The 18,290-nt window shown below is 39.5% G+C and overlaps 1 protein-coding gene across 1 annotated transcript in view; it reads right to left on the bottom strand.

Moving 5' to 3' along the window:
- Positions 1 to 17,532: 17,532 nt before the first annotated feature.
- The window catches only part of LOC111343066 (uncharacterized), an 879-nt gene continuing 121 nt past the window's right edge, over positions 17,533 to 18,290 (bottom strand). The window contains exon 1 of the mRNA XM_022950207.2: positions 17,533 to 18,290. This exon is cut by the window's right edge and continues 121 nt beyond it. Within this exon, the coding sequence (XP_022805942.2) occupies positions 17,533 to 18,290 (758 nt within the window).

The raw sequence follows: 18,290 nt of genomic DNA, 5'->3' as shown, positions 1-18,290 counted from the left end.
TTTGTGCGTTTTCATGATTCATTGAAGTTTACCGGGAACATTTTGATGGCTTCCTCAAAAATTACGCAAGAGCGCGATATCAGTAAGAAAACATTTTGCCCCTTATATGATAAACAAGTAATCGCATGGTTCCTCGTAAAATTAATAATGGTAATTGAACTGAGTGGAGTGCAATTTGTATAGGTAATCACATGATTTCGAGTGCAATTTGGAATAAATAAGCACAAGTAAATTTTGTTAGTCAGTTCCCTCTTCTCGCTGTCTTATAATTACGTCTTCCACGTACGCATCGTAGTGTTCTTGGCGACCACGAAATCCCAGTTGTTCCGTCAAATTTTTAAAGTTAACATCGGTCAAGACCTTTCCATTAAAATAACCCAACTGACCCTTTTCCCCCAGGGCTGACTCTTCTTCAGATGTGATTGGCTGAGCTTTGTTGGGTCTCTTTCCCTTTCCTTGTTGACGCCGGGAAATTGCTGAAAACATTCATCCATTGTTTTGTGGAGCGGGACGTATTTTTGTTGGAAGTGACAGACTTAAAGCTCATGTATTTCATCACTTGCAATGATGGGAAATCTTGCAACATCCAACTCTTGTAGTGGCTTTGATTTTCTTCGTTTGTTGTTGACTCTGTGGACTCGGGATCGCGCGGATTTTGAGCTTGAGAAGGTACAAAATCGTCAAAATATTCACCAAAATGTAGACAAAAAGTAGGAAAGTCCCTGGCATGTTGGTCTTCAGCCTGAAGAATCTCACTGTCATCATTCAAAAACTGGAAGAAATTAAACTCATCCATTTTTTGGGGAAAAAATAAGAGTTTTGGAAACAAAAGTTGCAAAATTTGCCAGATGATACTCTTTGTTTTTCATTTTCCTGCAATTTCATTGGTTTCTTTAAACAAGCCTTGAAATCTGATTGGTTGTTTGTTTTAAGTGTAAATTCCTCATTGGCTGGAAAAAAGATGCGATTTACAGCAAAAAATGGTGCGATTTGGGAATAAATCGCACCAATTAGAGCCAATCAGATTACAGGGACCACCAGTGATTTCAAAATGGATGTAATAAAGGATTAATATCACTTGTGTTTTCGGAAGTTGCAGAGATTGCCCTCGTCGCAGCGCGACTCGGGCAATTTCAGCAACTTCCGAAAACACGCGTAAAATTAATCCTTAATTTTACTCGGCCCCATGCGATTACCTATACTTATTTCACTTGTTTCAGATGTACTTGTACTGCTTGTCTTTCCATATGACAACGTTTGCACTTTTGATGTATGAAAATCCTAATTTTTATCGTATTTCAATAAAAGAAATACATCATTTGTAATAAAGGTTAAGTGCTTTCCTGAGCTGACCGACATCCTGTCACCTGAACAGTGCGAAACCTCTGGCGGATACTGACATAAACAAGAGCTCGAAGGGGCCATGTATTGTCCCAACCTACTAGGTTTACGAAAATCTCCCTTACGAGCCATCGATTTACCTCTGCTCTCAAGAAACTAAAAGTAGCAACAATAGCAATTTCATTGCGACAGTAGAAATGCAACGAGATAAATTGTGAAGCACAAACATTAATGAACTCTACAGCAATGAAACTCTAGAGCACTGACCAAGGGGAACCTTCGCCGCACTTAGGGCGAAGGAACATGTTATGCTAACAGAAACGAACACAGCTACCCATTCTTAACATAGATTTCGCCAAAGAAAACACAACACAAACGCAAGGAACTAAACATTCATTAGCGGGAGTTTTTTGTTCTGATCTTGACCTGAATACCGCAGATGAGAAGCAGTCTTTGTTAGTCTTCGTAGAAATCTTCGTTCTGTGCACGTGGATGTCCTTCATAGGGCTGAATCGTACTCGCAACTTCCATTTCTTCGTTACTGCTCGAGTACTATGTATCACTACCCTCGGTTAAGCTTGCTAAAGGTAAGTATACATCGCTATCGGACAGTACTTTAAGAGTATTTCAGCTCCGACTACAAAATTACAAGAGATGTGAGAGACTTGTAAGTGTTAACTAAGAGTTTTCACAGTTTTCTACGTCATTACCTGCTAACGCGTCGTCAGTCTATAAGACACTTTTAAGACAAAAGAAGAGCACTTCAGAGCCCGAAAAAACCGACTTTCACTTTTTTAAATTTTTTCTTCTATCGGAATTGGTTTGTACATACGATAAGCTAACTAAATACGCAAAAATAAACTAGTGTGTCATAGGCACTCAAAGCATTTTGGCTAATTTTACTGTCTTAATAGGTTCCAAATCAGCTAGTTTGTTTTGTGCCGTTTAACAATTTTGACTACTTTGACTGGTTTCGAGCTAGTTTGTGCGGTTGGTCCAGTCCAGTTTAACAAGTTTGGCTAGCTTTACTGTTTTTGCCAGTTTAACCAATTTACTCAGTTTGTGCTTTGTGCCGATTTTAACAGTCTCGGCTAATTTTACAGTTTTAACCAATTAAATTTGTTACCGCCGCAGACCCATAGTTTCTTTTTAGTTTTTGTTCCCTTTTTATGGATTGGACATTTACTTGATATTACATGAATGGTGAAATGAGAAACTTGTAACCCGGATAAGAAAGCACATGTTTTGGAGTAGAGAAGAAGGGTTTTTTGGCTTTGTAAAACACTGGCAGAGTTTCGGGATAAATTGGGGTAAACAAGTTACAAAAGATGTCGATTTGAAGTTTCGGCAACAAAATGAATTCAGCTAGTTTGTGCGTTTTGTCCAATTTAATTATTTCGGCTAGTTTGACTGTCATAACCAGTTCAACCAATTTAGCTTCTCTGCGCATTTTGACCAGTTTTACCATTTCGGCTAGCTTGGCTGTATTCACAAGTTTAACCAAATCAGCCAGTAAGTTCATTTCCCAGTTTAACCATTTCGGCTACATTGCCTGTTTCGAGTCAGTTTATGCCGTCTTTGTCGTCAGCGTTTTAATTAGTTTAAGAACGTGTCCACGAGAGCACCAGGCAGTCGTCATACATGCCATCTCACCAATTTCAGTGAAACTTTGCCAGTTCAAAGGACCCACCCCAAAACTCAAATAGACAAACTGGTTTCTGCTTTGGTTATTTCCGGGGGGAGATAGATCACCCCCTGGTTTTTTTTAGGTTTTCACTAAAAAATGGCCTCAAAATCGGTAAAATGTAAGAAGCTCTTACTGCAACTGTATTCAACAAATTACTGTGACGGTTTGCATACGTATTGGTACAACCCATCGTACGATACAAGTCTCAATCGATTCGATTGACGGCTTGTCAATCAACAGAGGTGAATAAATTATTGTGTTTTTACACATTTCGATTCACTCAAATATTTGGTAACTTTGAGATCAAATATCTCCCCTTGCCAGAAAGCTACAACACTAATTTGAACGCCTCTTTCTAATCCATTATTTCATATCTGAAAATCATTAAAAAAATCCTTGGGCACTGTCATATTTTTGTCTGGAATGCCTTTTGAAATCTGCCACTGTGAAAGCTTCTCTCAACAACACCTGTCACGCAATTCTAGCTGTAGGCAGTTATTTAGACAGGTAAAGCTGAGAAATGTAAGTAACTCTCCAGATTCTCGGTAGAAATTGTAAATTTCACGTTTAAAGAGAGGCACATAAGCAAAATATTGATGGGAGAATCGTACCGTTTCTCCCTTCTGTCGTTTACTTAGGAGATTTGCTAAAAATAGGCAAATATGGATTTCTTACGGCAAAAAATATTTATTAGTCTTTGATTTGATCGTTTATCATCACAGTTTACAATCAAGAGATTGTAACAGGAGAGGAGATTTTAAAGTCACATGCCGCGTGCTTGTTGACATACAAGTTCCCGAGCACAACAACTTCGGCTTTTACATACAGAGGATGACGAGAAACTCTGCTCTCTTGCTTGAAAGGAGATATAAATAGCTCTATCAAGTCACAAATTGCGCTATTTCTCCAGAAAACAAGACTGGGAAGTGTTGTTGTTGCCCCTTACCACCACAATGAAATTTCCACGTAAAAATGGTATTTATAGTGTGACCTCGTGACCTTTCGTAATTATCAAGCCCCTTTTCAAGGTAACACCACTAGAATGTTCTAAAAACCTTTATCATTACAACTGCCTGGTTTTCGCCAGCAAATTTCATCTGCATCTGCCATTATTTTCCCTGAATGTTATGACCTTTCCTGCGTGAATGTGCAAGGCAGATGTTACATGGCACTCATGGAGGTTTTTGTTGCGCAGTGTCGGGCTCAGGTGTCTAGGTCTCGTTTAGAACATTTCTGTATGCTGCAAATGGGCCAGCAACATACGCTTCCGCTGCCTTTTTTTATCACCATAACTCAACCAATATTTTTTTTTGCCGGAAACGATAAATGATAAACTAGACACGTTACATGTACAAGTACGTGATGTGTCATGCCATGACGGTCATCATGGTGCGTAGGTACTAAAAGTTGGAATCACCTGAAACCACCTGAAACCATCTGAAGCCATCTGAAACCATCTGAAACCACCGATGAAACCACCTGAAACCATCTGAAACCATCTGAAACCACCGATGAAACCACCTGAGATTTACTTAGGCAGTGAAAGTTAAAGCCACCATTCATCAGCTATATTCTGTCATTTGCAGTAAAATACCTTGCAAAAAATCCACATATATTTCACTTTTGCAAAAACAAAGTCAGTGAAATTCTAGGTCACGCTATAAATTCGTCTCTGATTAAAAAGAAACACAATGTTCAAAATTTCCTTAGGAAGTTTGAAAATCTTCAGGCCTTCCTGGGCTTTTTCATATATAATTTGCATGATCCCGTTGAAAAAACTTCACGTATTTCTTTCGATTCAAAACAGTTTCTTCTTTGCATTCGCGATCGCATGTTGTTATTGTCACGCAAGTGCTTTGTCAAGAAATGAATTCGCATATTCCCGTGCAACTCCCAGCCATTCATGAGCTAATTGAGTGTGTTTTCAACAAGAACAATGGAATGTTTCCTTGAAGACCTGTTTGTGGTGCCTATTCTGTACTGTAGGGCATTATATACGATATCCGTAAGCCGGGCTCCCTGTGGATAAACTCGATTGTTAACACTTATTTTCTGATGTTACCCGTAATTGTTTAGGTGCTTTTATGTTGTTTAAATTGTTTCGAGATATTTTCAGGTAATTTCAGATGGTTTCCTTGGGGGTTTCAGATGGTTTCAGGTGGTTTCATCGGTGGTTTCAGATGGTTTCGATGGTTTCAGGTGGTTTCAGATGGTTTCAGGTGGTTTCAGATGGTTTCAGGTGGTTCGAGATATTTTCAGGTAATTTCAGATGGTTTCCTTGGGGGTTTCAGATGGTTTCAGGTGGTTTCATCGGTGGTTTCAGATGGTTTCAGGTGGTTTCAGATGGTTTCAGGTGGTTTCAGGTGATTCCAACTTTTAGTACCTACGCATCATGGCGGTCAGACACGTCCGTATGGGCGGCACACTATTGTGTCTTTTATTCCTTGTCGCACTTCTACGAGAAGTGCATGAGTCATCAAACTGCAGTTTTATGCATCCCGAACGCTGTACGCGACTGGTTATTCCACTCCATTTAACAACGTCAAGTGCTTACTACAAACCACCTTTTAAGCTCGCATCGAGGCGTTTTAATGGAGGAAGATTATTATACACTGCTACTGGTGTAGGTACATTTCAAGCGCAAAGATTGTTGATTTCTGGAGATGTTTCACCAAACCCTGGTCCGAGAAAGAACCTACGAAATATCCTTGTGGTAAATGCTCTAAATCCGTAAGAAGCAATCAAGACGCCATTTTATGTTCTGAGTGCAACACCTCGTCGCATGCAAGATGTCTGAATATGTCGAACTGGACCTTTCAGTACTACCTTAATAATCCATCTGTTGACTGGATATGCTCCTTCTGTGCCTTGCCGAGGTTTAGCGATTCATTCTTTTCCACCTTGAATAGTTCCACGCGTGAAAGTGCGAGTGACACTGAGCTGGACCTTAGTTCACAACCTTCGGACATGAAGTTAATTAGAAACGAAAATCGCAAGGAATGCATTATAGCAAACCTAAATGTAAACAGTTTACCTAGCAAATTTGAGGAGATCAAGGAGTGGCTAACGAACAGAGCCTTCGACATTCTATCCATACAGGAAACTAAGATCGATCGATCCTTTCCTAACTCTCAATTTCATGGTAGCGGGTACAAGTTATTTCGCCGTGACAGGACGGAAGGTGGTGGTGGTCTTGCCGTCTTTATTCGCGATAACATCGCCGCAACATGTAAGAAAAGCATGACAACATCAGTGGAATCACTCTTATTCGACCTACACATCGGACAAAGACGCTTCGCTTTAGTCAGTGCCTACAAGCCCCCTTCTGTTAACAATGCTACCTTCAGAACTGAATTGACTACAGTCCTGGATCAAGCGATATCTCTCTGCGTAAACGTGATTTGTCTTGGCGATCTAAATTGTGACATAATTGACCCGTTTATGAATAATAACCAAGGCAAATGCCTTCTGGATATGTGCGATATCTATGACCTAAACACATTAATTAAAGAACCGACAAGAATTTCAACAACTAGAGCTTCTTGCGTGGACGTCATTCTTTCAAATGTGCCCATGTTTATGAAATCGTCTGGCGCTATCGAAACAGGAATCAGTGATCATCTCCTAGTCTACACGGTTCTCAAAACTAAAATGTTACATGCTAACGCTGAAGTCGTCAAGAAACGGATATTCAAGACCTTTAATCGAGATGATTTTCAGAAAGATCTCAGTCGAGTTCCCTTTCAAGCTGCATACGTTTTTGATGATATAGACGATGTTTACTGGTGCTGGGAGACGTTATACAACCAGGTGTTAGATGACCACGCACCAATGCGATCTTTCAATCGACGATCTTCAGCAGAATCGAAGTTTATCACTCCTGAAATTCGGAGAGTAATGGTGGAACGAAGACGGCTTAAGAAAAAATTTAATAGATCACGTAATCAGTGTGATTGGGAGAGCTACCGTCTAGTGCGCAACAAAGTAGTTAGCATGAGAAGAAAATCCATACGTAGACATTTTTGAGAAGCTGTGTTCGGAGAAATACGCAGATCAAAAGAGGTTTTGGGGTGCCATCAAGCCTTATGTTAATTCCCGAAAGAGTGTAGACAATAGCGGAATAACATTAAAGGAGGGTGACAAAATCATCAGGAATCCTCATGAGGTGACCGAGACATTAAATAATTTGTTCACAAGCTGTACTCAAAGTACCAAAGAACAAAATCAAAACGGCTATCCAGTAGATTTATCGCACATATCAAATAACTTAATAAGCAGGCCGAATGTGTCGCTAAGCAACACTAATCCAACAGAAGTTTACGAAGTAATGAGGAAACTTGCTCCAAACAAGGCTTCTGGATGCGATGGGATCCCTCCACTAGCAGTTAAAGAATCGATGGATGTTTTACGCTTCCCTCTTAGTACACTGATTAATCATGTTCTAACTTCAACTAAGATACCACAACAGTGGAAACTCAAGACTGCAGCCTTTCGAAAAAACTGTTCATTGCCGAATAATGGAGTCGCTATGGGTTCTCCCCTTGGACCGTTGCTGGCTAACGTCTTCATGTGCTCGATTGAGGAATACCTCGAACGACACGGTCAACTTCCGCGCTATTACCGGAGGTACGTCGATGACACCCTGACCGTAATGCCTGATAGGGTGACCGCTGGCCAGTTTCTAGACACCCTTAACTCTACCCATCCCTCCCTCCAGTTTACCATGGAAGTCGAACGGGAAGGATCCCTTCCCTTTCTAGGAATTGAACTGCTTAACCGTGCACCAAAGATTGAGAGTAAGGTCTACATCAAAAGAACCAACACGGGTCTCCTTCTGCATTTCCAGAGTCATGTTGACATTAAGTACAAGCGCAGCCTAGTTAACACCATGGTGGATCGCGCTTATCGATTATCTTCTAACTGGTCTTTCTTCTCCGAGGAATGTGACCGCCTTAGAGGGGTTTTTCATAACTTGAAATACCCAAAGCCACTGGTTGAAACTACAATCAAGCGGTTCGTTGAGAGAAGGATTTCATCTGCAGAACCCTGTCCATCACCAGACGTACCATCGGAGACTGTGAGATTAGTGTTACCCTTCAAGGACCAGTCGTAAGCTAATCATGTTAAACAACAACTGAACAGTCTAAGCTCGAAGTTAAGCGTGACTGTCCAACCAGTGTTCGTTAGCCCTAAGCTCGATCAACAGCTTAAGCAACACGAAATTAAGCCCCCTATTGTTAACCAACAATGTGTCGTTTATGAATTTAAATGTAACCTGTGTGATGCAGGGTATGTGGGCTATACTCGTGGTCACTTACACGAGCGCGTAGAAGGGCACACAAGGAAATCATCTTCTATCTACAAACACTACCACCTCCAGCACAATAGTGAAATGCCTGAACGCTTGATCGAGCAATTCAACGTCATCACGAAATGTAACGGCAAATTTGATTGCCTTGTTAATGAAATGTTGTATATTCGCATGCGTAAGCCAACACTGAACGTGCAAACGGATTCCATCCGCGCCAAGGTGTTTGTTTAAGCCGTTCAGTCTAATTTATGCTATTCTTGTACCTTTCCTTATTTGCATGTTTTTAAACTAGTCTCTTGATAATGGAGTCACGATGACCCCGAAACGTCGAGTAATAAATCTTTCCTGGTTTTTTCTATGCCTTTGCTTTAGCAAATCCCTGCTGATCAATTGCCGAATAAGCCTGTATTTTGAAGAAATTTATCACAAATATGTGTTTGCTTGTAGGAAATATTACGGCTGCGACTCAGCACTTCTTAGTCTAACCGAACAATGGAAAAAAGAAATTGATAACAACAAATTGATCGGTCTGGACTCTATGGACTTGTCCAAGGCCTTTGACACCTTACCTCATGAACTGATTGTTTTGAAATTAAAAGAATATGGAGCAGATGAAGCAACAACCACCCTGATAAAAGATTATTTATCAAATCGATTCCAAAGAGTGAGACTAGGGGATACACTTTCCAATTGGCAACCTATTTGCAATGGTGTACCACAGGGATCCATCTTCGGCCCTTTACTATTCAACATCTTCATGAACGATCTTTCATATGTCATCGAGAAGTGCACTCTGTCCACTTACGCTGATGACACTCAAGTCTTTTACGCCGACAATCAACTCTCCAAAATTGAAGAAACAATCAACAACGATCTTATTAGTGCTGATGTATGGTTCGCGCGTAATGGTATGAAGAGGAACAGTTCAAAATACCAGGCAATGGTGTTGGGAAAACACAAAGGAACTGATGAACCAGTGTTTAAGTGTGAGGAGTCACCACTTCCCATATCCAACACAATGGAACTTCTTGGCGTGACAATCGATGATAAATTGAATTTTGAAAAGCACATTGCTAAAATATGTAGAAAAGTCAATCAACAGGCGGCCGTGTTAAAAAGGATTCAGAAAATGTTGTCTTTTGAGACCAGAAGGGATCTTTACAAAGCCTTCATTTTAGCACACTTTAATTACTGCTCCGAAACGTGGCACTTCTGTAATAAGAAGTCAGCTGACAAGTTAGAGTTGGTGAACAAACGTGCGCTCCGTTTTGTTTTTAGAGATAAGTCCTCGCCTTATGAGGAACTTTGTAAGCGTATCGGTCTCTCAAGTCTTCGTGAACAGCGATTAGCGAAAATTTTGTCCACTGTCTTTAAGATATTAACCAGTGATGCAGGACCAAAAAGCTTACGTGATCTTATAACAGTTAGGTGCTCCACTTATAATCCTAGGGGCACCACAATACTAGACCTCCCAAAAGTAAAATCAACAACCTTCGGGTTAAGATCATGGAGATATGCTGCATCGAAACTATGGAACGCTTTACCGGACGAGTATCGAAAGATACAAACATTTACTAGTTTTAAAAGTTACTTAAAAACATTAGATCTCACGGGACTCTAGCGCGGTGAGGATCTATCTTTAATTATATTTCCTGTTATTAATGATTACATTTTACATTTTATATATTCAACTCGGTGACTACATTATTAAATTTTTATATTTTAATATTAGATAGTTCTTAATTCTTAATTTATTTCAATTTATATACCTTCACAAGGCTTTATAATTTCCTTTTCTCTTTTTATTTCGTGGCGTACCTGTAAACTAGCTTTTAGCTAAGCGTTCTGACCATGTTAAATAAATTGATTGATTGATTGATTGAATTATGTTATCGTGACCCCAAACACAACCATACACGTTCATGCAACGTCTGAAAAATGTCACGCACTTACAACACCTTAGGCACACCTTGCGTTATTACGGATGGCTTCCGTTTGCTTCACCAAGTCTGTGACGCCCAAACATATCACGTACTCTTGCATGTAACGTCCAAAAAATGTCACTGATGCACAACATCTTGGGGACACCTTGACGCCTGCTTCACACTATGCGTACAGGTCGAAAATAGATATTTAAATGAGTAAGATTTACCATACTTGTAAAAACTCTTTGATGAAGTCTGCTATTGTCAGACGAAACGTGTAGGAGATTAAATAAAGTATGCTCACTAATTCATCATTCAAAAAAAGGTTTCGATTGAGAAAAGAAACAAATCGAAACAAAACGAACAAAATAAAACTGTCATCTTGCTCCTAAGCCGGGTGGAGCGAAGGGCTGCTATGCAACAGTGTGTCAAGTTCAGCCATCCCCACAAGCAATGACCAAACATACCATGACCGACGTAAAGGCATTGAATAACTTGTCGTGCGAGTATAATGGCTTGAGAATGTGGTATGTGATATTGGAGGTGGAAAGTTTTATAGCGCAGAGCAGTTGGCACGGTTTGGAACACCCCAGGGCCTCACTAGGCTCGTCCCAATGGAAACCTTCAACGACCCAAACGTAGAAGCAGTTAGTTATCTGTATCCTACGCAGATGTCCTGAGCCTGGGCCATCACGAGAACTAACCAATCCGTCAGAGACATAAGAAGAATGCTAGATATTTTCTTGTCAAGAGGAAGGGTGTATCAAAGTGTTTCAGTAGTTCGCTTCCCTCCAAAAAGCACCTTGACATAGGCAAACACTTGGTGAAGCTGACAAAAGAATCCGCCTAAGACACGATCAAGAGAAAATAGATGGAGGCTGTCCATTCCGTAGGTGTTGGCTACGTTCACGGTCAGACCTCACCCAAAGATCCGGACGAACAATCCCAGTTGGACCTCGAATGAACCCTTTGGAAAACACGGAAAGTTGTTGCCTTCTCTCAGAAAGCAAATAACTGTCTCGAAGACGTGTTCTGGACAGGGGAAGTGAAGTGAAGTGAAACTTTATTTAAGGAAGATACCACATCACCCTTGGGTTGTTTTCATGAGGGGCCTCCATATAAAAATAAGTTAATTACAAGAATAATTGTAAAATATTCGAAGTACAAGAACTAAATACATTAAAAGAATAGAATTAAGATAGATGAAATAAATCAATGGAAACGAAATATTATATTATTGGACAAAAAGAAGAGAAGGTTATATTATTAAAATATTGTTTCTTAAAAATCCTATAATTTACCGATGTCTTCAATGATCCATTTAAAGAGTTCCATTCACTAAAAAACATATAAGCCGACTTAGATTTCCCCCAATTAGTTTTTACTGTAGGGAGAGAAAACATAGATTTATTTCTTGTATTATGGGCGTGAATTTCCGCATGCTAATTCATCATTCAAAATCATTATTTTTTGTAATATAATTAAAAATAAAAGATAACCTATGAATTTTCTCCTATATTCTAAATCTTTCCAGCACAGTGACTTCAGTGCATCATGAATAGAAGACAAAAGGGGTTTATCAGTTATTAATTTCGCAGCCGTATTTTGAACAATTTGGAGTCTATTCATAAGGGTGCAATTAAACCTATCACCCCACACTACATCAGCGTAATCAAAAATTGGTTGAACAATTGTATTAAAAATAATCTCCCTAGATTTATTAGGTAGTAAGTGCTTAATACGTTTTATCATTCCTAATCGTTTTGAGACTTTGCTGCATATTAAGTCAACGTGGTCAGACCAGATGAGATTTTCATTGATCACAACTCCTAAATATTTGTAATGTCCAGTTCGTTCAATGTTCTCATCATTAATGTTCAGGTTTACTTGTCCCAATAGCTTCAGTCTCTTTTGACCACCAATTAGCATTAGCTTTGACTTTTTGATATTAAGGGTAAGTCTGTGCTTATTTAACCAGTCCTTAACGTGATTTAAGTCTTCATCTAATTTGGCTTCCAAATCAATAGCAATTTGAGATGAGCAATAAATAGCAGTGTCGTCGGCAAACAAAGAAGCTTGGCAGTTTGTACATCAGCAAGATCATTGACATAAACAAGAAACAATAACGGTCCAAGAACACTGCCTTGTGGAACGCCAATGTTCATGGTTCTCTTTGATGAAATAGAATCGCCAACCGAGGTTTGACAGCCACGATTTTCAAAATAGGATTTAAACCAAAGAATAGATAACACATCCACGCCAAGGGATTGCAGCTTTAAGAGGAGTATGCGATGATTTACAGTGTCAAACGCTTTCTTGAGATCCAAGAACGCTGCCCCCGTGACTTTACCTTGATCCATGTTATCTAGGATTTCATCTGTAAATTCTAACAAAGCACTTGCTGTTGAGCGTTTACGTCTGAAGCCGTACTGTTTATTGTACAAAAAGTTGTTGGTTGTTAAATATTCATATAACTGACTCTGAACAGCACGTTCAACAATTTTACTAACTGTCGGGAGGATAGAAATCGGTCTGTAACTATCAAAATTATCCATCTTTCCACTGTTCTTATGCAACGCCGTAATCTTCGCCAGCTTCCAGTTTTCCGGAAAACGTCTACTAGAAAGTGACAAATTGATGATATACATTAGAACAGGTGCGACAACTTCAGCGCCATCTTTCAAGAGCCTTGAACTTATGCGATCCAAACCGATAGCTTTGTTAGGCTTTAGGCATTTTAGTTGTTCCAATACAAATGGCACCGTCACAGGTTGTAAAGAAAATGACAGACCAGTTTTGAATGGAAAAACATCACTTTCACATGAGACACTACCAAAGCGCCTTGCCAACTTTTCACCGATAGTCGAAAAATGTTTATTAAGAGCGCCTCAGTGATTTCTTCGCATTTCTTGTAAACTTTGCCAGTTATAGAAATTGATGTAATCTGCTTACTATCTTTAGATCCTGGTAACACTTGTTTAAGTGATTTCCACATTTCCTCACTGTTGGACATAGAATCATTGATAAGGTTGTAGTAGTAGTTAGATTTCAGCTTCTTTTCATATCGAGTAACTTGATTACGAAGTTTTTTGTCACGGATCCAATGTGAACTTAAATTTGTTTTGATTGCTTTTTTATGATGATAATCTCTGGCTTTCCTAAGACTTGTGAGTTCATCATTTACCCAAGGGGATTTGAAACCTTTTACTCTTCTTTTTTTAACGGGTGCGTGTTCATCAGCCACTTCACAGAAAAGGCGTTCCTAGAGGTAAACGGCATCATCAATGTCATCAAAGGATTTAATTAATGACCACGGTACCTGATTGAGGTCTCTGGCAAAATACTCTTTGCAATAATTCTTGTACGATCTTGCTTCAAAGTATTCAGGGCTTGATTTGGGAACTCCAACTTTTTGTACACGAAGAACTAGTTCATGATCGCTATGAGAAGTATGCAAGACCTCAGTTTGAACAAAGCGGTGCGGATTTTATTTTTATTTATTGATTTTTTTTAATTAACTTCCACTGAGTTAAAAGAAAAAAAAAAATAAGAAGGATAAATAAGCTCAATAGTAAAACGAAAAGCGAAAAGCAAAAAAGCTCAGTGAGGAACAATCACAACAGAGCAAGCTCCAACTAGGTGAAATTCCAAAGGGAAAAAAAAAAGAAATTGGTAATAAAAGACTAATTTAAAATGTCATAAACTGTCTCTATAAAATATGCAAATTCCTAAAATATCTAAAATATGCGTAAGTATAATAGTTTGTAAGTAATTAGAAGCAACACTGGCGGAAACCAATTAAATTCCTGGCGGCAAAGCATTTAGGACACAAGGACTTCCAAGTAAAGACATTGTCCTGATCGAACGTTTCGATAAGAGCTTTTTTGTAACGTTTAATTAATGATCCTTTGAAAGAAATAACACTAGGTAAAGTTCTTAATGACAAAGGCAAAGAATTCCATAACTTAACAGTTCTTTTGAAATAGCTACGTTGAAAAAGGCACGTTCTACATTTCAAAGGAACAACTATTATGAGTAGATCTAACTATTACTTTGGGCTGAATAAACTCTGTAATATCGATGATAGATATGCCATTAATGGCCTTAAAGAAAAAACTAAATCTCTGATTACATGCCAGTACGACACTGGTAATAGGTTCAGTTTAATAAGCCTATCTTTGTAGGGAATAAGGGCGTCAGGATACCCTAAAATATACTTTGTTGCTCTACGTTGAACTGCTTCGATTGTTCCAAGACCACCATTATGTAAGGGAGTCCACACCTCGCTGGCATAACCCAGATGAGATCGCACCAGGCTCAGGTACAAGGAACGCTTGACTGTAGGTCCAAAACGAGGGTCAGATGTTCTGTAGAGAAACCCAGCAATTTGTTAGCTTTGGATGATATGGAAGAAATGTGGGAACTCCATTTTAGATCGGTATTAAGAATAACACCAAGATCTTTTGGGGTATCGGTCTGAGAAATGACATGATTCCCAATATGATAGGAGCCTTGAAGTGGAGATTTCTTTCGAGTTACACGTATAGCTTCGCACTTCTTGAGATTGAACTTCATGCGCCAGTTAGTAGACCATTCGAGCACTTTATCAATATCCTGTTGAAAATTAGTTATATCAGTTATATCGGATTATTAACCCAGATGAGATCAATAAGTGTCCTTGAGTTTATTGTTATTCTAGTTGGTTGGCGGATAATTTGATGCAAGTCATTGTTTTCGAACACTTCACAAAGACTACGCATAAAATTTGAATGCTTCAAGAAGTCAACATCAAAATCGCTAAGGAGAACAACATCACCAGATAAATCATTGTCATGTAATGATTCCAAAGATTCTGATATACTTGTATTAAAATAGTCCAAGTTCTGGTCAGGAGGCCTGTAGAAAGATCCAACTAGTAAATTTTTGCACTTATCTCTCTTAACTTCAATCCATATATCTTCAATGCGACCATTTGAAATATCATCTCTTTCCGAGAAGTTGATTCCATCACGAACATACACAATTAATCCACCACCCCGAGGTTTCTCAGTGTTCATCTTGTCCTTTCGAACGAAGGAATATCCATCTATTTTAAACTCCTCATCAAGGATATGAGATGACAACCAAGTATCAGAGACTGTAAATAGATCTAGTGGAAATTCGTATAGTAATTCTCTAACAGAGTCCATCTTTCCCAGGAAGCGATTGATATTAAGGTGGGCGATGATAAGACCTCTCTTTAGTTTAGGGAACGCTGGTTTTTATTTTGATGCAGAATTATCCGTCGATCCGACTTGATCAGTTTCCTTCTCTGCAGAAAATAGCCCTGTTAGAAAAAGGCATTTACTGCATGACCAATTTGAAAGCTCGACATTTTGTAGATAGCTGTATTCAGCTTCAGTGATATTCACACACTTTGCGTGGTACCAAAAATCACAATCGTCACATTGGACAGCTTTCTGGTTTCGACGGCAGCCTTTAGTGACATGGGTGACAACTCTAACAAACGCTGTTTCGGGACAAAGCCAAAATTGTTCCGGGAATCTGGAGATTTCTCCGGGAAACGGGACACTTGGAAATTTTACCGGGAAACACGCGATAATTCCGGGACATTGCAGAAAAAAATCGATACATCCAAGGAATCCTTATTTCACGTTTTTATAAGTTAAACTCGTAAGTTAGGCATGAAATCTTCTGTAAATGAAAACATTCAAACAGCGAGTGCAGCGCCACGGCTTGTGGTTTTACAAGTAACGCACCCTACTGAGTGGGCACACAGTTGGATTCCACACTCCATTCAACCACATGCAACTTTCACAGCAGTCACGTCCAGATCCGTTTCAGGTATAAACGCATCAAGCAAAGTTCCATGTATGGTTAGCGACGATTTTTAATTTATTCCTCGCTTTGTGAGCATCAGTGAAGTCCATTTAAGAAACAAGTTTGGATTCTATAGGCGAAAAGAGCAAGCTTAGGCTATACCGACCATGGCACGACCAATAAACTGTAAGTAAAACAGTTTGAATTAAATATCCTAATGTTATCCGGATGCTTTCTAACTTTACATGTATTACTGTTGTAATACTTAGCAAAAGTACTGTTTTCGCTTTTTATATCAGGTGGGAAGTCATTTGAGAAATGGGAAGTCGAGGATATATGCGCCTGGCTAAACCCAAAACATGTTAGAGGAACATTGTGGATGTTTCAGGGAAAATAAAGTGCGTGGGAACACACTGCTTTCGTCGCTAAAAGATGGAACTCTAAAAACGGACCTCAAAGACATTGGAGTAAAGGGTCTTGGTAAGAGTTCGCATTTTATAATCTAGTTCTTCGTCAGTTCTTAAGAAATTCTCATAAAATCTCAGAAAAATAATATGCTGGAAAACGTTGCTGATAATAGGCCTTATCATGGTTTTCGGCGCCACCTTGACGGGTAGGCAAAGCGGTCAGAAACTACATGTGTCATCTTTTCAAGGGGTTGGGAGTGCCATTTTCCTTGCATCAAGCGCCAGCATGCTATACAAAATGAAAGTGACACTAAATGCGAGTAAAGATGGCAGAAATTCGTCAGCTGTATTGGAGGAGGTGGCTGGTCATTGCACACACCCCACTCACAGTAATGAAGACGGACTAGCTGCTTCATCAAAGCTTTCATGTGTCAGTAGCCTTTGGAGTGTTGGGTCGGCGTGTTTTATTGCTGATGGTGGCAGGCTTCGTCTATGATTCGCTCCTATGATTGAAGGGCTACTTATTTTGAAGATTAGGCCAGGGATCAACGATGTCAGATTTTATTTGTACTAATGTAAGATACGGTTCTTTACATCCATGGTAATCGTAATCGTTACGTCGTAGTCAATTGAAATAAAATAATTTAGGGATACATATTATTACAATATTCTTAATCGAAATGATAAACGAAATGATAAACTTACAATTTGTTTCTCCGTAATCGGATCCCTTGATGTTTGCGTTGACCGTTGATCACTAGCTTCGAATGAATCTTACAGCATAAATTTGTTCCTTTAAACTACAAGTCACATGACCCGACTTTTCCCGCCGCGCGTAGTCGAGGCGAATTTGTAATTACGAAAATTTATTCTATTTCTTTCTACGCGCTTCACTGAACATGCAAATCACTCCGCCCCAGTGCGGAAATTGGGTTTAATTAATTAGTTCAAATTGAGCAACGACTGCGACATGATAGCGTTCAATAATGAACAGTATGAGAAAATAGCGTTAGTGTTCATTGGTTCTCTGACTAGGCTTAATTAAGTATTTAGTTCCTCCTTAGTTGCTATGAGACACAACTTGTGGATTGGTCTGTCATATTCACTACTCTGGGTCTTGATTCTCGCCTTTCTGACCAGACCATCGTTTCCCGGATACGTGGCGACGACACGAGCCAGCTTCCAACGTGATCTTTTCTGATTGGGGTCCAACTCCAAAACTAAATCATCGACTTCAACATTTTCTCTGGTACGAAACCGCTTGTTTCGTGGTAACAGATTTGGTGCGAAGTACCTCATCCAGCATTTCCAGAATTCGTTCACCCGGTTTTGGGTACTTCTTAGAAGATGTCTGGGGTTGACCCTTTCTTCAAACTCTGGTTGAGGTGGTGGAAGATGATGACCTATGAGAATATCATTTGGTGTGATAGGTGGACCTTCCCAGATGTCGTTAGAACTTGGATACAAAGGACGTCCATTGATGATGTAGGTTGTCTCTGACAGAAATGTTCTCCATTGCTCCTCGGTAAAAGATTGACTTTTGCAGGTAGCAGCGAGACTTTGTCTGACAGATTTGATGAGGATTTCCACGACACCATTTTGATGGCTTGCGTGAGGTATATTCCATAGCCATTTGAATTCACAGCAGAAATCCTCGGACAGAACACTTTGAATCTTCGGAATGTTCCAGTTCCGCATAATTTCCTTTAAGTAAGCTTGTGTACCAACAAAGTTTGTACCACAGTCCGACCAACAAACGTTCGGGTGACCACGCAAGCTCGCGAAACGACGGAACGCCA

This window comes from Stylophora pistillata, chromosome 10, assembly GCF_964205215.1.
Source record: "Stylophora pistillata chromosome 10, jaStyPist1.2, whole genome shotgun sequence".
Lineage (NCBI taxonomy): Eukaryota > Metazoa > Cnidaria > Anthozoa > Scleractinia > Pocilloporidae > Stylophora > Stylophora pistillata.
The sequence above is the reverse complement of the archived record's forward strand: the minus strand, read 5'-3'. Positions and strand labels throughout refer to the sequence as shown.